Genomic DNA, 23,350 nt, shown 5'->3' with positions numbered 1-23,350 from the left:
TTCAAGATGAACATTATTCATCCTTGCAAATCGTGTTTTATAGTACACCTCACAAAAAAAAAGAGACAAGTGGTGGACTTGTAGTAAATGAAGTATTTGGTTCCATTATGGTTTCTCTCAATAACTCAGAAATTCCTTAAGACGAGCTTTGGTACTAATTTGCTGTTTTTTTTTTTTTTTTTTATGAGAGCAGCAAATTAAGAAAAGAAATAGACACATGAAAAACTTTATTGGATGACTCTATAAATAGAGCTCAAAGCTTATAAGAAGAAATAGATATACACCTATTATAACATCGTCCTAAATGAAAAGAAAAAACAGAAACAAACATTCAAAAGACTTGCAACTGTTAAAAAAATAACAAATTCCTAAAAAAACACTTCTTCAAATACTTGTTTGTGAGATGATCCAGTATAACCCCTCTAGAAAATCTGAGTTTTCCATAAAATTCTGTAGGCGTTTCATATAAGTAGATGCGCTTCTTATCAGGACACTTGCGGTTTGAATTATTTTTTTCACGCACAATATGCATAATCTTGCCTGGAGGATGAAGAGAATGTCTATCCAAGTTGACTGATGTTGGAACAAGACAAGCACTCTCTTCTTCAGTGATGTGTTGGTTGTGGTTGCTTCTTTTTCCTTAGCAGGAATGTTAAACAGTTCGTCTTCATCATCATCTGAGTCAGATCCTTCACTAGAAGAATTATATTCGTCATCATCTGACACAGAATCTATGATTACGTGTTCTTCAGTCGAAAGAGTTTCATAACTTGTCTCGGATGATTGAGAAGCCTTAACCAAGTCATCTGATGTGTCAATATTCTCATGCTGGGGCCAGGGTAACAAAGAGTGAGTTCTTTGTTGATGCTTCTTCACAACCTTTACCCATAAAGAAGAATCATTAACATAAGATAACTAAAAGATGTATATATAATTATAAAAATGCCAGCAAGAACAGTAGAATTTGTCAAGAGCAATGAATGAATTAATAGTTTCCTCATATTATGTATGGTTTGATATATAAATGAAGGAGCAAACTCTTGTTAGAGTTTAATTAGTGAATACCTAATAGAAGACTATATCCCTATAGAGCCCTCACTGAGTACTTTCAATGTCAAATATATATAAAGAAGGGAGCTTGAAGCTAGCAGCTACCTGGGTGCAACGAGTTACTGCATGTCCTGTGATGGCTTTTGCAAATGATATGCGAGATCCAACTGCAGTTAGGATGTTTTTATCCTTAATCAGACCCTGTAAATTATTCAATCAATATTATATATATATATATATATATATTATGCAGTGGCCTAATGAAAGCCAACTTGAGCAAAGAATAAACCATTTTTTAACAGATAACATCTTCAGAAATTAGTCAATCAACATGTTAGTATTTGAGGAAACCATCTTAATTAGGCTGGGAGAAGTACTTTGAGCATGCACCCTGTAAATGAAATTGTGAACAGAAGAAGCTGACAATGTAGGCACTATGTCATAGCCATTTATAGTGGAAGTGATAAAGGGCTTCCTGAATTCGGCTAACTCCAATGTCATACACGCAGCTGAAAAAAAATACAGTTGTGAAAAAGGATAGGTCAGATCATATCAGAACACATATATAACCTATTGAATTGGATAGATCAGATCAATAGAAAAATTAAAACTCTAGATGTAAGTTAAAAAAGTTAGTATAACATATATAACCACATGCCTGGTCCAAATGTTACACAAGTACATGAAGAGAACTGCTTCATTTCTCTAAGCATTGTCAACAGTGCAGCAGTACCACCACCAAGTGAATGCCAACCGATCTATAGAAAGATTATTATAACAATAAAAAAGGGTCAAATATAGGTTGAGCTACATGATTGAATAAAAAGCATACAGAAATTTAATTTATAAAATATTGAAGCAAGAATATGGCATTTAAAGTAAAAGAGTACTTATAAACATACATTCACTGTAGTCCATTAATCTTTTTCCTCAATTATATGATTTATCTCCTTGTTACTTTTTCTTCTACATTTTTTTCTCCTCATCTGTCTCTACCTCCCACACTAATTCAACTCAAAATGTACTTTTATATGTTTCTAAAGTGAAAACATGGAAAGTAAGAAAGAAGGAAATGGAATAATTAAAAAAGGAAACACAATAATTCCCTAACTTTTCATTACGAGCTCTCAATTCAGCCTGCTGGACTGTGTACTTGATAGGAACAGAGGACTAGGCTACTCTATGCTACTCTACACTAACAGGTAATTTTATAATTCTTTCTTGCCTTCTTATTTTATTACTGCCATATTTATAATGATTTCAACAAAAGATAAGATATGGCATTCCAAAAGGCCATAACAGAAAAGGAAAATATCCTAATAACATAATTGCAACAATATCCTAGTTAGTTATAACTGCTGTGCTGAGCTGTCCAAAGCAAGGAATATCCTAAGGGGAGGAAGATCAAGCACAGTCACGGATGTAGGCTGGTGTCGTATTGCTATCAGTAGTGCATGTTTGGATATCCGTTGCAAATGAACTTTGTTGACAAAATGAAGTTTGCAAAAACAGCCCAACCTTCCTTTTGTGTTCAGTTTGCGGTGGATCATTGGATTTAGTTTTGGAATTCGTAAACAATAAGGTGGAAATCAAACATGTTCTATAATGTTCTTCAAACAGAATTTAGTAACAACAGACTAATAAATAATAATAATATATACCTTGATTTTGAAGTCGGGATTTTCATGAAGAGCATCAAGTAATGTAGTGGTGCAGTGTCTTCTAATCCAACGAGCTGCAGTAACCATACCACGGTGTGCATGTCCAGAAACTGTGTTGTTCCACGGATGAACACAAACAAACACTTTGATTCTTTGTCACGTATCACTGTGAAAGCCGGCTTTAGAATCTGATATATACATATATAAATTAATCTTCAGTCAGGCTAATACATATTTAACTATTGATTAATTGATTGATATGAGAAGGCAATGTGTACCCGAGCTGTTCTCTTTCTCAGGAGGACATCCTCCTTGGCGAATCCAGCAGCAAATAAAAACGCTCCAAACCGTTTTTTTCTGCTGGGGCTTTTAGCTTATTAGACATAAAATTAATTTAGTTAGTTACTAGGAGTTATTTGAGTAAATTAATTGGTTACTCAAATTATAATTACTAGAAGTTATTTGAGTAAGTTAGTATTGGTTACTCAAGTTAATTATTTTTCATCTTTGTATAAATACATCAACTTTGTAATACTTTGATGAATGAATGAATTGAATGAATCCTAAAACTACTTTTCATCTATCTTCCATTTCTTTTATTCCTAATATAGCTACACACAATCACTTCTTTCATCGCATTCACTTGCATCTGTTTTCTTATCCTACATTTTCAAAATTTTCAGTTCAGATTAAGTGAGAGTAGAAAACTGGAAAAGCATCATGCATGCATGTAAATTTGGAGAAATATAATTATTAGGTATAGTTCCTGATCACCACCTGTCTATCGGCCATCAATCAATCTCTACGCGATATTAAGTTTTTAAATTTTAAGAAAAAACAATTAATGACACCTTGATTAATATGTGTCATGTAGAGATGGGTCGAGATGTATGGTTATGTGTGGTTCAGAACTACTAAATAATTAGGAACCATGCAAAAACTTTTAGTGAAGAAAAAAAATATTAAGAGAAGTTGGAAAATGGAAATGACCTTGTCCGTGGCAGCGTGAATGATGGCTGTGGGCAAGTCGAAGTGAACACAACTTGCATATTGTTTTTCGGCGCCTCCGGTGGCATCTGTTCAAGCCTCCCGGCAGCCATCTTAACCACTTTTGACAAAATCATTGTTCTAAGAAGGAAACTCGATCGGAAAAGTTAATGTAAGAAGAAGGAAGATATAATGTTTCGTTGACTTTGTGCAAAGGAGAGTGTGACCATATATAGGAACATGTGAAGCCAGTGTTCCTTTTTAAAAGCCAAAGTGTTCGAGAATATTATTAATTAAAAAAGTATGGACATAGCACAAGTTGTGCATGTCCAGCCTTGCTATTATGCAGAGAATGATTAAACTTATCAGCTTAAATGCTTATAGATTGCCACAACTAGCCAATTACTAGTGTGAAATTATAATATACTCTACCTAACTAATTCAAACTGAGATACCCATCAAATGTTAAGAGGTACACCAATATATGACTATAGTGAGTACGTAGTTACTTGTTTTGGGTTGATTTCAAAATCCTAATGCAAGAGATTTCTTTTTTGAAATAAAATTTTACCAAAACTTAAAGGAATATATACCAGAGATAGAACAGAACGAAAATATAAAAAGTAATGAAATAGAAAGAGATAAATTTTTTTTTAATGATGATGCAATCATAATTTATTGTTGGTATAACTTTTAAGGTGTAAAAGTTATAAATTTATCATATATATAATAATTTATGATGAGATGACAACACTTGTATTTTATGTACGGACATAATCGACGCAGGATGCAATTACTTACAGCATTATAATGGGGTTTCCACAATTACAATTATCAGACGCAAGCAATATATATATATATATATATATATATATATATATATATGTATGTATTTGGTTAATTTGTTTCACGTTTTTCAATTATGTATGGAGATCTGTCAGTTTTATGCATGCCAAAGCAATTTTGATTGCTCTGCACGAGTATTTATACCTGCTCCTGTAGAAATATGCTATGTGGATTATGTTTTGGGGAAAGGCTATGCTAAATAGAGAACGCTGTAATCTGCTTCTGCCCTATGTTTTTCAATAATGCTGATACATCTTGTGTTAAGCTTGATATGTGTTTAACAATATTCATTTTACTTAATAAACTTTTTCTTTGAATCATCTCTAATCAGGATGCAAACTTCAATTGTTCTGAATTATACTGAGTTCAGATTTCTTAAACATGTGATTAGAAATTTGAATCACAATTAATACTTATGGAAAATAATCTTCTTGTGAGATTAAAAACTTTGGTGGCCAGACAGATACTTATTTGCATTCATGTGTCACACATTGATACTATAATTACACAATTAATACTTATGGAAAAAAAAATCTTTTTGTGAGATTAAAAACTTTGGTGGCCAGACAGATACTTATTTGCATTCATGTGTCACACATTAATACTATAATTAAAGAGTTCAATATTTCTTTCCAACTATAATATTCTTTTCTCTCTAGCTTCCATTTCTATTTCTTCTAATCACATTAATTAACACCAATATAAATCCAACCCAATATAACATTATTAATAAATCTCTAAATTAACGCCAACAAAATAGAAGAGAAAAAAAAACTTCTAAACATTGTTGATTTTCTTCTTATTCCAATTCTGACATTTAACTCAATAAAAAATACTAATCATCCCCCCATTTTGAGGTATTGGTGTAAAAGAAAAGATAGATAGGAAAAAAAAATAAAGAAAAGGTAGAGGGGAAAAAATAGATGTGCTAAATTATGTAATAAAAAAGAAAAGAAATATATAGAAATAAAATTTAAAAAATGTAAAATAATTTGATAAATAAATTTAAAAAATACCTCTAACTATTAACTTGAATATTCAACTGATACCAACATTTTCCTTTTAAAAAAAGAAACCGATACCAACATTTTAAACCTCTAACATTTAACAAAAATAACTAATTTAAAAGATAAAATCACAACTATCACAGAAATTAAGTAAAAATCAACATGGTGCCTTGCTGGTGCTCCCTTGACAATTTCAACGACAAAAGAGTGCAGTACAATTAAAATTGACTTGGGTCAATGATGGTACTAGTAATTTATTGAATTAAAAACAACTTACGATGTACTAAGAAAAACAAATGAATGCCAAAGTTGATGAGACTCTTTATTGAACATAAATACTTTTTCTTTTCTTCTGATCGAAAATGGCTAAACAGCAGAGCCAGCCCAACAGGTACTTCCGTACTTATGTTACTATTGAACTAGAAAACAACTATACGAGTAATGCACAAACAAAAAAAGACGATAAATGATGCAGGGTGAATAAATATGTGATAGTTGTTTTATAGAACGCAATGACGCCAATTTCATCAACTACTTCTATATCCCTATTTAATTTCTCATGGTACCCACTAAGCTTCCCCCTTTCTTTTAACCGTTCTCAATCTTGATTTGAAAATGCCTAGTTCATAATGTTAATTTGCACGAACGAAACAACGCTGCAGGAGAGAAAATGGGTGGACGGATCCCAAAAAGTTTATTTTTGTCTTTATTCAGTTCAAGATTTTGATTGGATTATTTGAATCTGAATGCCTCTTGATTAAATCTGATTGGAATTTGTAGAAAGTTACAAAATTAGGAAAAAAAATCTCATTAAATAACTAGCAAGACATATAAAATTCTATAATTTCTTATAAATTCCAGTAAATAATTGTTAATTATATGCCTTAAATTAAAAATAGTAAATATTATTTAAGGTAAATTAATATAAACCATATATATTAATTTAAGTAAATTAATATGGACCACATGTAAGTTAGAGATTTATATTCTTTGGATCCTATTATAAAAGGGTCATTAAGATTTATAAATTTTCATTCCATCAAGAAACATCAGAGAGTTTTGAGAGATAAAGAATTCAAGAGAATTCTTCTTTGTAGTTGTTTTCTTTTCTCATTAATAAAGAGATTCTTTGCAGTATAATTTTCACGTCATAGACGATTAAGCACAACAAACTGGTATCAGAGCTATGTCGTCTACAAAGTTTGACGTTGAGAAATTTACTGGCAAAAATAACTTCAACCTATGGCGGGTAAAGATGCTCGCTCTCCTCACGCAATAAGAATGTGAGTTGGCGTTGGAAGGAGAAGAAATGCTGCCAGCCGAAATGACAGCTGCACAGAAAAGGGTGATAATGAAAAAAGCATATAGTGCAATATTATTATCACTAGGTGATGAAGTTTTGGGAGAAGTCTCTGGAGGAAAGACTGCTGACAAGCTTTGGGCAAAGCTTGAAAGTAGATACATGACAAAGTCTCTCCATAATCGTCTCTGTTTGAAGAAACAGTTATATACTATGCAGATGCATGAAGGTGAGTCTATTCACAAACATATTGATAATTTCAACCAGGTTGTTCTTAGTTTAAAAAATATTGATGTTGCGGTTGATGACGAGGACCAAGCTGTTCTTCTTCTTAGTTCTTTGCCAAGAGCCTATGATAATTTTGTAGACACAATAATTTTCGGTAGAAGCTCACTATCTATGGAAGAGGTGAAAACAGCCTTACAATCTTGGGAATTGAAAAGGCGAATCACATATTCATATGGAGGTACCAGCTCTGGTGAAGGTCTAATGGTAAGAGGAAGAATGGATGAAAGAAAAAGTTTCCAACGAAGACGATCTAAATCGCGCAGCAAGAATAAGAACAACAACAAATGTCATAACTGTCAGAAGGAAGGGCATTGGAAAAGGAACTGCCCGGAGCTCAAGAAAGATAAAGTGAGTACTTCAGAGTTTGGTGGAGCAGCTGTTGTCTCCGAAGAATCAGATGGTGGAAATGTTCTCTTTGTCTCATCTAATGTTAATGATGATGACTGGATTCTTGATTCAGCATGTACTTTCCACATGACGCCTAACAGAGACTGGTTTGCCACATTCCAAATTGTTGATGGTGGCAAAGTTCTGATGGGGAATGATGGTGCTTGTAGTATAGCTGGCAAAGGTACGGTGCAGATCAAGATGAATGATGGTATTGTAAGAACATTAACTGATGTGAGGTATGTTCCCGAACTCAAGAAGAACTTAATATCTTTGAGCACTTTAGACTCTCTTGGTCGTACATATCGAGCTGGAGGTGGAGACTTAAGAGTTTCTAGAGGTTCATTGATAGTTATGAAAGGAAAATTAAAGAATGGACTATATATTCTGCAAGGCAGCACGGTGGAAGGTACAACTGCAGTTTCTTCTATTTCTAATACTGACCAATCCCGTTTGTGGCATATGAGGTTGGGTCATATGAGTGAGCGTGGAATGGATGAGCTTAGCAAGAGAGGCTTGCTTGGTGGACGTCGTATTGAAAAACTTGACTTTTGCGAACATTGTGTTTATGGTAAACAAAGTAGAGTAAAGTTCAGCACTGGTGTTCACAGAACGCGAGGGACTCTTGACTATATCCATTCAGACCTATGGGTCCGTCAACTGTTCCTTCTCATGGTGGAGCAAAATACATGTTAACTTTCATTGATGATTATTCACGGAAAGTTTGGATTTATGTTTTGAAGCAAAAGAGCGATGTATTCCTTAAGTTCAAACAATGGAAGTCACTAGTGGAAAAACAGACGGAGAAAAAGGTCAAACGACTTAGGACAGACAATGGATTGGAATTTTGCAATAATGAGTTCAATGAGTTTTGCGCAAATGAAGGAATAGCACGTCATAGAACTGTAAGACATACACCACAGCAAAATGGCGTGGCAGAACGGATGAACAGGACATTACTGGAGAGAGCTCGATGCATGCTCTCAAATGCAGGTTTGCCAAAACAGTTTTGGGCAGAGGCAGTTAATACTGCATGTTATTTGGTAAACAGATCTCCTTCTACAGCTATTGATTGTAAGACTCCAGAAGAGATGTGGTCAGGCTCTACAGCAAATTATTCAATTCTGCGTGTATTTGGGTGTCCAGCTTATGCTCATATTAATGAAGGAAAGTTGGAGCCAAGAGCCAAGAAATGTATATTATTGGGTTATCAAGATGGTGTAAAAGGATACAGGCTGTGGGACCCAAAGGAATCTAAGCTCTTAATTAGTAGAGACGTGACCTTTGATGAGACAGCTATGCTTAACCCAAGACCACATAAAGACCATGATAATAAAGTTGAAGTTCATGGTGATATCAAGAAGGTGGAGTTTGAAGTTGAAGCACGGAAACCAGAGGAGATCTATGATGAATCTGAAGTGACACCTACAGAGTTTGAACATACATTGGCTAGTGATAGGCCAAGGAGGCAAACTAGGCCACCTCAGAGGTATGATGACTTTGTTGATTTCGCACTCAACATGGCCAAAAGCATCGATGATGAACAAGAACCAAGTTCATTCCACGAAGCAGTTACTTGTGATGAAGCATCACAGTGGATTGGTGCCATGAAAGAAGAGCTTGAATCCCTCCACAAGAATCATACTTGGAAGCTTGTTGAGAAACCAGTTGATCAGAAGATTGTGGGTTGCAAGTGGATATACAAGAAGAAAGATGGGATAAGGTTCAAAGCAAGGCTTGTAGCAAAAGGCTTTACACAAAGGAAAGGTATTGACTTTAATGAAGTTTTTTCCCCTGTGGTAAAGCATAGTTCCATTAGAGTGCTTCTTGCTTTAGTGTCTTTGCTTGACTTGGAGTTGGAGCAATTAGATGTGAAGACGGCTTTTCTCCATGGTGATTTGGAAGAAACAATTTATATGCAACAACCAGATGGGTTCGTTGTTCCAGGAAAAGAAGACCATGTGTGTCTTCTTAAGAAGTCATTGTATGGATTGAAGCAGTCACCTAGACAATGGTACAAACGTTTTGACTCATTTATGATTGATATTGGGTACATAAGAAGTGAATATGATAGTTGTGTTTATCAAAAGAAACTATTTGACAACACATATATTTACTTGCTTCTTTATGTTGATGACATGCTAATTGCATGTAAGCACCCAAATGAGATCAATAAGGTGAAAACACAATTAAGTGGTGAATTTGAGATGAAAGATTTGGGTCCAGCTAAAAGAATCCTTGGTATGGAGATTACACGAGATCGAAAAATTGGAAGGTTGTGTTTATCTCAAAAGAGCTATGTTGAGAAAGTTCTAGAGAGATTTGGAATGCACAATGCAAAAGCAGTTAGTACACCTTTTGCGGCCCATTTTAAGTTATCTGCAAATATGTCACCACAAACAAAAGAGGAGGAAGAGTTCATGTCTCGAGTCCCTTACTCAAATGCAGTTGGGAGTCTGATGTATGCTATGGTTTGTACCAGACCAGATATAGCACATGCAGTGAGTGTCGTTAGTCGTTATATGGCTAATCCAGGAAAGTCTCACTGGCAAGCAGTAAAATGGATTCTCAGATATTTAAGGGGTTCAACTAATCTGGGTCTAGTGTTTAGCAAAGCAACAAATGAATGCAATGGTCATGTCATTGGATATTGTGACTCGGATTATGCTGGTGATCTTGATCGTAGAAGGTCCTTGAGTGGTTATATTTTTACGCTTGGAGGTAGTGCTATAAGTTGGCGTGCGACTCTACAGTCCACTGTTGCCTTGTCGACTACAGAAGCAGAATATATGGCAGCTACTGAAGCGGTGAAAGAAGCTTTATGGCTTAAAGGTCTTGTTGGTGATCTTGGTGTAAGTAAAAAGGAAGTTGTTGTGCATTATGATCGTCAAAGCGCAATTCACTTAACCAAAAACCAAATGTACCACGAAAGGATAAAGCACATAGATATAAGGATGCATTTTATTCGTGATGTGGTAACACAAGGTGATGTGTTAATAGAAAAGATTTCTACTTCAGATAATCCTGCTGATATGATGACAAAAGCTCTTCCAACATTAAAGTTCAAACAGTGTCTGGACTCAGTGGGGATTAAAAATTGACACAGGAAGTAGATGGAGCAACACTAGCACACAGTGAAAAGTTTAAGGTCATAAGAAATTTAAGGCAAGGTGGAGATTTGTTAATTATATGCCTTAAATTAAAAATAGTAAATATTATTTAAGGTAAATTAATATAAACCATATATATTAATTTAAGTAAATTAATATGGACCACATGTAAGTTAGAGGTTTATATTCTTTGGATCCTATTATAAAAGGGTCATTAAGATTTATAAATTTTCATTCCATCAAGAAACATCAGAGAGTTTTGAGAGATAAAGAATTCAAGAGAATTCTTCTTTGTAGTTGTTTTCTTTTCTCATTAATAAAAAGATTCTTTGCAGTATAATTTTCACGTCATAGACGATTAAGCACAACAATAATAAACAATATTAGAAAAGTGTGTTAGAATCTCTTAGTAGCATTTCTCAAATCTGATAATATTTTAGATAAAGTTGAGTTAATTTGAATTGTTGATATATACATCAATTTTAATAGTTAAATTTAAAACTGTTGAAGTATAAATTTATTATTTAGATAAAATATCAATATAATTATTTAAAAATTATACATTTTAAAAGAATATGACACTAGACTATAATTTGGCCTATTGACGACTCAAAGACCTGAACTCAACCCCAGACAAAATAAAGCCTCATTTTTTAACCCCAAATTCATCAAAATTAATTTTGGACCGATTCAAGTTAGCAATGAGTCATGAGTACCAATCGTGGAAAAATCACTGCTTGAAAACAAGATTTTATGGTAGACCTCCATTGTAGTTCGCAAACTTGATGTTCTTGACTGGGTATTACAAACCCTTTAAGTTGTCTCTAGTAAATAACTCCATTTCAAAAAGATTGTTTTTACGTCCACTTGATGCATAGTTTTTTTTTTTAATCAGCAAAAAGATTTATTAAAATGGTACCAGAAGTACCTATATAAAATTGTAACTTGATGCATATATAGTTAAATTATGCATGATAGTCAGATTAAATCAGTCAAAGGTCTAGTAGTTTATAGATTTTTGTAACTAGTGACAAGGTATAAAATAAATCAACACCGTTTTTTTAGTGAACCCTTTAATTAATCTCGCTTGAACTTTTCTAGATAATCGATCGTCGTGTGCAAGTGTTCTTTTAAATATCCACTTGCTATAACTAGTTGCTACAAACACGATACTTTAATTATTCTTCTAAAGCTTCGCCTTGGTTTTTTTTACTTGTTTCTTGTCTAGAGACTTATTTTTCATCAACTTCTTTCCAAACATTTTTCTAAAACCAATCCCTAAGAGGGACCAATAGACTCAACTAAGTCAGCACTTGAATAATATTGAGAGTTAGATTGATACCTATCCCTTAGATGGTTTGCCTTTTCGATTTTCATGTGACTGCAGATGAGTTCTTGCAACCTGAAGAGTGAAGACTTTTCCTAATTTTGTGTTTGAGACGACTCTTTAAGTGGCTCGGTGTGGGTGGGATTTTTTTTAGCAGAAATTTCTTGTAGATCGAGTTTCATAAATCTTCATCCTTTCATCGACAAGTAATGAATCTTCAACTAATAAAGATTTATTGAATTAATTTGGAGAGTTAAATACATAAAACAATAAGACATTCCACATATAATAATATAAAACCTGTACAGTATATAGTTTTATAAATATTACAAATTTAAATAGAAATTATATTTTTTGTAAATACTTACAAAAATTCATGAGTTTACCGTAAAATTACAATCACACCTCCTCCGCTCAGCAGTAGTCTCATCACTTAATAGTTATTTTCTCCTGTTTCGAATATAAATAAAACAATTTCTTATTTCTTGATTTTAAATATAAATAAATCTTCATTTAATTTTGTATAATTTAATAAAATTATTTTTTAAAATATTCTTTATTTAATAGGGTCGAAGACTATTTTTTATGCTTGTTACTAAAGAAACAAGTCTGCCACTAAGTCTGTCATACTCCTCACGTTATTTAAAAAACAAGCGGCTGACTTGTAAATGATGTATCAATTTGCTTTCATTATGTTTTTTTCTCAACTCACAATTCGCATAAGATAGAAGCTCTAATACTATTTCATTGTTTTTATGAGAGCACACATAAAAGAAAAGAAAACATGTTACGTAGAGGAAGATGAAAAACTAATGATATGATGATGAGATAAAAGAAGATAACAAAATTTGTATGAAATTATGTGTAATTATTATATTATTTTGTATTATTAGCTTGTGATCATGTAAATCAATTTATTTTTAGTCTAGACATAATCTTAGCAATTTTATTTGGAGAATCAATCAGTATAACTCAATCTTAAGAGATTTTACTGTAACTCTCTTGTATATATTTATGCCTTAGCAAAACATGAAAGATAGAACAACATTGTTTTGTTATAGATTCTTTTATGATATTAGAGTCATTGTTTGAAATTTGGCGATAATAAGTCATCATGAAGAGGAAGCTCCTAAGAATGAGTCTCATAAACAAGAAGAACATAAGATGACAAAGAAGACTATCACTGTATGAATTGAATTCCAACAACAACTCGGGAACTGATGAGGAAAAAGAGGCATAATGCGTACAAATGTTGTGCATAGTGGTGAAACAAGTGCAGACACCAAGATCTCAAAAGGAGACAATTCAGGTTTGATTGGGCTTACTAGCTACAAAGTAATTGCAGACGCTAGTAGAATTACTAAATGCTCAGAAAATAAACTCTAATGACAAGATGACAGGTGAATGTGATACCAATACATGGATAATTGACACAGGGACTTCCAATCACATGACTGGAAATCTAAATCATATGCATGAACTACGAGATATTCAAAGTTGTCCAGTTGGACTTCCTAATGAACAACATACAACAACGATTAAAGAAGGAAGCGTGGTGCTAGACGAAGGCTTAAAACTTACTAATGTTCTCTATGTGCCTAAATTAAATTGCAATTTGATATCTGTTTCACAGATGATGAATGAATTGAAATGTGTTGTTCAATTCACTGATAAGTTATGTGTTGTGCAGGACCGTATTTCAAGGACACTGATTGGATGAAGATATCCAGAAGTGATAATGGAACAAAATTCACATGCATGAAAATATATTTTCTTAATCATGAAATAATTTTTCAAACATCTTGCACAAAAACACCCCAACAAAATGGGAGAGTGGAATGAAAACATAGACATATTTTGAATGTGGCTTGAGCACTCTGATTTCAAGGTAATCTTCCTATTAAGTCCTGAAGAGAATGCATTTTAACTACAACATATTTGATCAACCAAACTCCTTCCACTATTTTGAATGAGAAAACTCCATATGAGATGTTATATGGGCAATAACCTGCATATGAACATTTGAGAATATTTGGCTCCTTATGTTACGCCTATAATCAAAGAAGGAATAGTGATAAATTTGTGAGTAGGAGTAAGAAGTGTGTGTTTATTGGCTACCCATGTGGCAAGAAAGGGTGGAAGTTGTTTGACTTAGAAATAAAATAGATTTTTGTCTCTCGAGATGTTGATTTTGTCAAGACCAAGTATCTTTTTTCTATTGATGTTACTATCAAAGAAGATGTTCCTCCTAAAAATTGGAGTTGTGAAGAAATTGTTGATGTGACTGATGGTGTAGAAGAAATGAATCACACAAGAAGTACTAAAGAAAGTGGTGATATGACAATGGATGATAGAGGGGGTGAGCCAAATGCGGGATTCGATGAACAAGGTGTTACTCTCCAAAATATGGACACACAAGATACAGTGCTTCCATATATATCACCAATCGAGCCATTATTGGGTAGAGGACATATAACCAAACAACCTTCTACTCAATTGCAAGATTATGTGACAAATACCACCAAAAGATTGAGCTCATCCAACTGTTCACCCTCTCCAAAGGTAGACTCAGGTGCGCCCTATCCCATAACTGATTATGTGAATTATGACCATTTTTCTCTTGCACATCGTGCTTTTCTTGCATCCATTTCACAGGAGAAGGAGCCTGTCACTTATGCTGATGTGGTGAAAGACAGTCGGTGGAGGGATGCAATGAAAAGTGAGATACATGCCCTTGATACCAATGGAACTTGGACAGTCACACAATTGCCTCCAGGAAAAAAAGCACTTGGCTACAAGTGGGTATACAAAATAAAGCATAAAGCTGATGGAAGTGTAGAACGATTCAAAGCACGGTTAGTAATTCTTGGCAATCATCAAAAAGAAGGGATCAATTACACATAGACTTTTGCACCCGTTGTAAAAATGGTAACGGTCCGCATAGTGTTAGCCGTAGCAGCCACACGAGCTTGGGAATTACATCAGATGAATGTGCACAATGAATTTTTACATGGGGACCTTGAGGAGGTTGTGTACATAAAGCCACCTCCTGGCTTTCTTCCTCAACAATATGGCATGGTGTGCAAGATTATGTGATTTCATTGTAACAATCAAGCAGCGCTTCATATTGTCAAGAACCTGGTTTTTCATGAGCACACCAAGCACATCGAAGTGGATTGCCACTTCATTCGCGACGAGTATCTCACTAGCAATATTGCTCCTACTTATGTTCCTACACATACATAATTAGCTGATATTTTTACTAAGGCTCTTGGTCTCACTTAGTTCACCTCTCTGCTATGCAAGTTGAGGATATGTAATTTACAAGCTCCAACTTGAGGGGGGTAATGATATCATGATGAGATAACAAAATTTATGCAGAATTATGTGTAATTATTATATTATCTTTATTATTAGTCTGTGATCATGTAAATCAATTTGTTTTTAGTCTAGACGTAATCTTAGGAGTTTTATTTAGAAAATCAATATGTATAACTCAATCTTAAGAGATTTTGGTGTAATTCTCTTGCATATATTTATGCCTTAGCAAAGCATGAAAGACAAAACAAAATTATTTTGTCATAAATTCTTTTAAAAATTTTATTTTAATAGAGAGCCCAGAAGCAACAAATACACCCCTTATGCTTAGCACAATTAACATCATCCTAAATTCTGAAGACACTCCTAAAAACCTATGTGATCCATTCAACAATTACAATCCTAATATACACACAACAATCTCAAAAATCAGAACCAAGAGGTCCAATTTTAATTCTTTAGGGCTAGCTCCATGATCCAATTAGTACCAATTATTTTTTCATCTGCTATTCCTTGGCTCATCCACCACGATATTTGAAGCTGTCTTTCTCTAGTTGATTGATTAATTGTTGTAACATCTTCAGATACTGGTTCGTCATATGATCAAGTATCATCCCTCTAGAAAGTCTGAGCTTTCCATACAGATCTCTAGGCGTTTCATATAGGTAGACATGTTTCTCATCAGAACCATTGTGGTTTGAATTAGGAATATTTTCAGACAAATGTGCAGTAGGGACTATATGCATGATCCTTCCTGGAGGATAAAGATGACGTCTACCTGACGTTGACTCGACAATCACTCTCTTCTCCAGCTATGTTTTTGGTTGTGGCTGCTTCTTTTCCTAGTTTAAGCTTCCCCACTTGATTCCACAATTGATCTTCGTCGTCATCAACATCAGATCCTTCACTAGAAGAATTATATTCCTCATCATCTGACATAGACTCCATGATTAATTGCTCTTCAGTCAAGAGAGATTCAAAATTTGTCTCATGAGATGATCCAGAAGCTAATTCAGCCATGTTATCTAATTTATTCTCACGTCGGTGCCATGGAAGCAACGCGTGAGTTCTGTGTTGGTACTTCTTCACACCCTATAGGTACAAATTAGGATCTCTATTGTAAGATAATGAAAATACTAACTAGTAAGGACACAATATGATTAACAAATTAAAAGTAGAAAATTTTTATTTAAAAAGTATGATAGTGCACTCTATCATGATTTTTAATGCAATTCTTTTAATATTTAAAACTTTTTATATTTTGATTCTTTAACCGGTGTCTTAAAGATGTTGGTTAACATAACCCATAAATAATTAAAAGATGTATGTATATTTTTTTTTGGTGGCCTGGTTGATAGATGAATGTATAATATATATGACTATATGCAAAAAGCAGATATGTATATAAAATTATTATCAGCCAGAACAATATAGTATATGTCAAGATCATTGAATCCATACAATAGTTCTCTCATATTATGTATGGTTTAATAACTGAAGGATCAAACTCTTGTTAGAGACTAGGTAGTGAATACCTAATAGGAGACTATATTCCTATAGAGAGCATGCACTGAGTACTTTCATTGTCAAATGACAAATATTTATAAATAAACAAAGCTTGCAAAGATACCTCGGTGCAGTGGGTTACTGCATGTTTTGCAATGGCTTTGGCAATTGGAATGATTTGATCATTATTCCGATCGCGACCCTGTAAATTATTCGATCAATATATGTTATGTAGTTACCTAGTGAAAGCCAATTTGACCAAAGAACAAACAATTTTCTAACAGATAACATGATCAGAAATTAAGCAATTAACTTAAAGTGACATTTGCTATTTAAACCATCGGGTAATTTGAGTACCTCAGAAACGAAATCATGAACAGAAGAAGCTGACAATGTAGGCACTATGTCATAACCATTTATAATGGAAATGATAAATGGCTTCCCAAATTCGGCTAACTCTAATGTCATGCAGGCAGCTGGGAAAATTACAATCGTGAAACAATTCTACATCAAGAGCATGTGGTGATCACTCAATTAAATGAAAAAACCTATTGAATTGCGTTACTCAATTGAACAAATTAAAATTTAGGGTGTAAACTAAAGAATTTAAGTAGTATAACTGCATGCCTGGGCCAAACGTGACACAAGTGCTTGAAGAGAATTGTTGCATTTCTCTAAGCTTATATGTCAGCAGTGCAGCAGTACCACCCCCAAGCGAGTGCCCAACAATCTATACGGGAAGATTATTATAATTATATATGATCAATTATAGGATGAGTTACATGGTTAAATAAAAAGAATACATAATTGTAACTATAAAAAATTGAATCTAAAGTGAAAGAAAGTAAGAAATAGAGAAATGCAATGAAGATTATAGTTAATATTGTTCTTCCAAAAGAATTTAATTAGTCACAGATGACTAATTAGTAATTAATCAAGGGGTTTAGTACTCCACTTGATTTAAGATGTATGAATTGTTATAAATTTCTTGATACATCTTTGATTTTAACCGATAAAAAAAGTAACAGACTAATTTAATTAATAATATATGTATATATTTATACCTTGATTTTGAAGTGTGGATATTGATGAAGAGCATTAAGTAGTACAGGAGTGCAGTGCTTTAGAATCCAAGAAGCTGCAGCAACCATACCACGGTGTGCATGTCCTGAAACCATATTGTTATGCTCGAAGGATACGGGAGCACAAAGTGCATCTGTAAGCGTGTCTTTTAGGCTACGAGTTCCCCGAATAAACACCAGCAAACTTTTTGATTCTATATCACGTATCACTGTGAAAGCGGGCCTTAGAATCTGGCATAATAAAATCATAAAATTAATTAATCTTCATGGGAATCAGAATTACATAAGTATAAAGTATTGATTCATTTTTTATAAGAAGCTAGCCAACGTTAAGTACCCGAGCTGTTCTCTTTCTTAGGAGGACATCCTTCTGGTCGAATCCAGCAGCAAACAAAAACCCAAGAAACCGTTTTCTGCTGCTGAAAAGCATGGTCCGTGTCAGCAATTTCTTTATCTCATATAACTCCTTTATAACTTCGGGGGACTTGAGTTGTACACAATCACTTCTTTCACCGCATTCTCTTGCAACTGTTTTCTTACCCTACATTCTCAAATTCAGTGCAGGCTAATTAAGAGAGAGGGAACACCTTCATGTAGGTACATTAAGTTAAATTTAAAGAAGTGTTAAAGATGTCACATCAATTCAATTAGTAATATAATCAAATTAAAATACATAAGTCCATATTATAAAATTGAATTAGATTCAAATCACATGTTCTAATTAATAATTAATAAGATTTTTTTTTAACATAAATGGATATATAGATAAGAAGTTGGAAAGGACCTTGTCCAACACAGCGGAAGCGATGGCTCTGGGCAAGTTGGAGACTTGCCGTCTCTCGGTGTAACCAAGCGACGTTATGGCATCGACTAATATGAAGACTACCTCCATCAAATTTTTGGGCGCCTCAATATGCCTCCGTTCAACCCTCGGGGCTTTCTTTTCAATCTTACTAGCCATTAATTGCGAACAAGAAGGAAGCTCGATCGGGAAATTAAATGGAAGAAAGAAAGTAGATATATAGAATATTTCGTTGACGTTGGTGTCTTGAGCTCCAAGGAGACTGTGATCTTATATAGGAAAACGATGGAGAAAAGCTTGGTTTTACTTGGTCTGAGTTGACTTCATCGTGCAAATTAAGAATGAGAAATACAAGATAATTGGTACATATGAATTTACTTACAATTTCCAGAGAGATAGAAAATAAAATAAAACAAGAGGGCAATTAGATGAACAAATGGGGAGTATAATAAAAGAATTGAAGTTAAAGATTTTTTTTTTTAATACCAAACATATGATTATTGTAAGTGATGCAATTGGCTCCGAGATGGTTGAAGCCACATAATGCGGTACGTATATTATCAATAATACAATTTGCGTTTAATAACCCGACAATTAGACTATACTATACGTCTAATGATGCTGTACATGTATTGTTTTATACATGGATATAAACATGAGTTTAAAGGCAAACACAAGTGCAGCAGTGTAGGTATAGAAGCAGCTTCAATTCCATGTAAATAATCTTAATATGTTACTTTCCATTGGTTTTTTTATGGGTGTAAGTGGGTTGTGTGCGTTCAACGCACGTAACTCAATATTTAGTACATTCAATTAGAATTAGGTTGAGTCAAAAAATTCGACTACATAATAAATATATAATAAAAAATTGTTTAATTCTTTCTATATGTATGGGAAATTGTGAACAAACAAATCTTAAACTCTCATGCTACAACAATTTATTTTGATGAATATTGTGAGCAGTAATTTTTTTAATGATTTTATTCCGTATTAATTATGAGTTATAAAACAATGAAACAATGAATATTAAATAATGGCTTATAAGGAGTTAATATTAAACAATATTGATGAATTGCTAATCTTGAGGTTTTTTTTTGTTAATAGTTAAAAAGATGATAATATTTTTTTAATTATTTAATTCGTTAACCTAACCTAATTAATCTCGGATTGGGTTGTTATAAAAATAAAGGTAAACCCAATCTAACCTAATAAAACTTAATTGAGTCAAATTCACTTACACTTCTAGATTTTTTATTAGGGTGAAATTTGTTTTTAATTTTTATATTTTTTTTGTCAAACTTAGATTTTAGTCCCTGAAATGTATCTCTAATAATTTTGGTTCTGAACTTTACAAAACAATAGTTTTCATTATTCTTCATAGATAAAACCAATAACTTTAAAGTTGGGAAAGAATGAAAATCACTGCTAATATAAAATTAAGGGACTACATTTATGAAAATTTAAATATAGAAGCTAAAAATATATTTTACCAATAGTTCTGACACATTCTCTTTAGCTTGAAAACTTTTCATCAAATTAGCTTGAAAATACTATATATGACTGTCTACTTTTTTTGTTTTTGTTTTTGATGTAGACTGTGTCTACTTGTTTCTCCTACACTATTGTAAATGTAATTTTTAGTAATATTTTTTAATACTTAATAAAAGTTGTTAAAATTTTTTTGATGACAACATATAAAAAATGTTGCAAAGTATAAATAAATATATTTTCGCGACATTTTTTTAAATATTGTGTATAATTAACTATCACATTTATACTAATGCTAATTAGGCCCTCTTTTGTATATAAATCAATGTCTTTTTTTAAAAGTCTATTGTACTTCAAGAATGAGTGTTCATTTATGTCAATCTTCTTGGTGCTACTGTGGAAAAAAAGTGGTGTAGTGTGTACTGAAAGACAACCACAAACAGTAGGCACTGCACTGGCAGGCTTGTTCTTATGGCCAAACCTCACAATTTGTTACATCAGGGCTACAACTGTCTATAAATTTTTCTGCCTTCGTTCCATCATAGCTTACTATGATCATTCTTTTAAATTTTAATTGCAAGAAAAGGTTGTTCGCAGATGCTTACATTATAGCCAATGGAACTTATACAAGTACTTTATATGCATGAAGCTACATATCAAGGAATTGGACCTTTGAATAGTTGCTATAACTTATTCCAGACCTTTGAATAGTTGCTATAACTTATTCCAGCTAAATGCATTGTTCCAGTTTACACCAACTTGGCAACTTATTCTTTTAATATCCACCTTGTTGTATAAGAATGTCCTTGTTAAATTGTTTTTGGTTTGGTTTGGTTTTTTTACTAGTAACTTGCTTGTTTTGGCTTGATTTCAAAGTCGTCACGCGAATTAAGAATTCCTCGGTGAGTGGGCCGGGACACGGACGTCCAACTATATATTCGTACGAAAAAATATTAAAACCCTTAAATTTCTATCAGTACAATAGAATTTTGCAACAAAAAAAAGTGTCGAATTAAGATTAAGCAAAATTAAAAGTATCAATTAATAAAGTTGAATATTAGAGAAGAAAGGGAGAAAATGTGAGAACTTACTATCATAAACGAGATGTTGTGGACGTCCAAATCCACTGCCACTGGGGAATGCAGAAGGCATGTGTGCCAATGCGTATAAGGGCCCTAGGCCATCAGATTCATGGGTTAGAGGCAGCTGTAGGCCAACCACGATCACACGTTATTGAATATAAGTAAGGAGTAGTAAACTTCTAGTTTATTCTCCCAAGCACTCTTCTTCTGATTTTTCTTGTAATTACTTGGGTTAACAAATACTGTATTTTTGTAATTTTTTAACCTAACCACATTCCATATATGATTGTCTTTTTTATTTTTATTTTTGGCAAACATGAATGTGGAAAAATAGTCCTTTATAATTTGTCGCGATCGTGTCTTGGATGACGCATTTCCTACTTATTTTCTTTTAACTTACTACAATTTAGTGTGTTACTGCTAAACCAGCAGTGTATCAAGTAAGAAATCATTATAAGAAATTTAATTAATTAATATTATTTATTAAATTGATTTTAATTAAGAATTTTCCCATAAACTAGCTACTTTTAGTGGGACAGAATATAAAGACTAAAAAAAGGGAGTAATTTAAAACAAAATTTTAATTAAATAAAAAATATTTTAAAATAATCTTAAACATATTTTTTAATTCAATAAGAAAGTTTTGATTTAGTCATTTTAAATTTTTTTCTTTGGGCGGTTTTCATCCTAATTTTTTTTTCCCATTATTTTGTTTAACAAAAATTTCAAGTGACAATCCTAAATAATACTTGTTAGTGATATAATATACTGCACTAAAATTATATTTAAGTCTTAAAAATAATATTAATAAATTATATGGTAAAAATAGTTACATAATTAATAACTAATTTTTAATTTTAATCATTTATGTATAGTTATATGATATAAATTTGTTGATCTCATTTATCTTAATAATCAAAGAGTTCTAACTTCTAATTTATTTTCTTCAAATTTTTTATGGGAACTGATTAGTAGTATAAAATTAATGCTTACCAAATATTTCGGCGGTGATGCATCGTGCAAGAAGCAAAACCCCATTGTGGGAATATTTGTCGATAAAGGCTTCTAGCTGAGTCTGAATTAGTTATTCAATTGAACATAGCAGAACCTTTATATTTATATCTAAATTGAAGAGGTTAATACTGAGAGGATTTAGCGTTAAGCAAGAAATTTGAGAACTATGTCATATAACTGAGAACTATGCCTAGACAACATTCATAATCTTCTTATGACAATAACATTAACAATAAATACAAATTTTATCAAGAATGAGTTGTTCTCTCTTGTCCTATTTTTCCCATTCTCTGTGTCACTGGTCATTTGACAAACAAAGCCAGTTCTCTAATCATTGTTTCCGCATCAATCCCTTAAAATTTACATATATCAACAGAGAAAAAACATAGGTGGACAAGGTCTATAGCTGGTGAACAAATTATAGCCTATCGATTCACTCATCTCTGTAATGAAAACAAGTGATTGCGTAATTTTTTAAGAACTGTACTCGTAATTTTAATTTACAAAGAAAACTCAATAGCAGTAAAATGGATCTTCCAAAGGAGTATGCAAAAGGCTTGAAATAATAATTATTATGAACAATAAAAAATGATTTGTTAAAGGAGAAAATGTGAAAAGCTTGTAATAAAATTTGGTTGGAATGGATAAATAGAAAACAATGGAAGAATATATATCAATTGTGGCCAATAATTTTGCTTGTCACGAAAAAGAAGAAAAACTTGTGAAAAAACAAACTAAGAAAAAATTATAAACATCATCTTTATTTGATTTCTATTTCTGGTGATGATTGAAGTGTGAAATGAAAATTGACATTTTGAGCATTAAGAGAGGGAGAGAGCAAATAAAACTTTTGACAACTTAATTTAGGTTTAAATTTACAGTGAAAGGAATGTTTCACAAATTTTATAATATATAAAAAAAAGTCAGTCATTTAATTATCGTAATTTACAGAAACTATAAATTCATAATTTTTATTCTGATAAGAAAACATGGTATAATTACCTTTTTTAAAAGGTTTCTCAAAAGAAATTGTTGTCCAAATATTCAAATTAAAATTTAAATTCATTAACATAATTTCATTAAAATGATAATTAA

At 32.7% G+C, this 23,350-nt stretch overlaps 2 protein-coding genes and 1 long non-coding RNA gene across 3 annotated transcripts; all 3 read right to left on the bottom strand.

Moving 5' to 3' along the window:
• Positions 1-210: 210 nt before the first annotated feature.
• On the bottom strand, positions 211-1,562 carry LOC114367557. The gene is made up of 3 exons (XM_028324755.1): positions 1,428-1,562; positions 1,156-1,251; positions 211-879 (listed from the first exon to the last, which is right to left on the bottom strand). Exons 1-3 carry the CDS (start codon positions 1,434-1,436, stop codon positions 385-387), a joined length of 600 nt encoding a protein of 199 aa, XP_028180556.1. The 5' UTR covers positions 1,437-1,562; the 3' UTR covers positions 211-384.
• Positions 1,563-1,708: 146 nt separating this feature from the next.
• LOC114367558 lies at positions 1,709-3,906 on the bottom strand. Its single transcript, XR_003657239.1, has 3 exons — positions 2,990-3,906; positions 2,712-2,899; positions 1,709-1,808 (listed from the first exon to the last, which is right to left on the bottom strand). It is a non-coding gene; the product is annotated as an uncharacterized LOC114367558 (long non-coding RNA).
• An 11,613-nt stretch (positions 3,907-15,519) lies between these two features.
• LOC114366834 (sn1-specific diacylglycerol lipase beta-like) lies at positions 15,520-18,974 on the bottom strand. Its single transcript, XM_028323839.1, has 7 exons — positions 18,654-18,974; positions 18,207-18,410; positions 17,852-18,100; positions 17,415-17,517; positions 17,145-17,263; positions 16,912-16,989; positions 15,520-16,373 (listed from the first exon to the last, which is right to left on the bottom strand). Exons 1-7 carry the CDS (start codon positions 18,828-18,830, stop codon positions 16,056-16,058), a joined length of 1,248 nt encoding a protein of 415 aa, XP_028179640.1. The 5' UTR covers positions 18,831-18,974; the 3' UTR covers positions 15,520-16,055.
• Positions 18,975-23,350: the final 4,376 nt, after the last annotated feature.

The sequence above is a fragment of the Glycine soja genome, chromosome 9 (genome assembly GCF_004193775.1).
Source record: "Glycine soja cultivar W05 chromosome 9, ASM419377v2, whole genome shotgun sequence".
Lineage (NCBI taxonomy): Eukaryota > Viridiplantae > Streptophyta > Magnoliopsida > Fabales > Fabaceae > Glycine > Glycine soja.
Note: the sequence above shows the minus strand (reverse complement) of the source record. Positions and strands in the feature narration are given on the sequence as shown.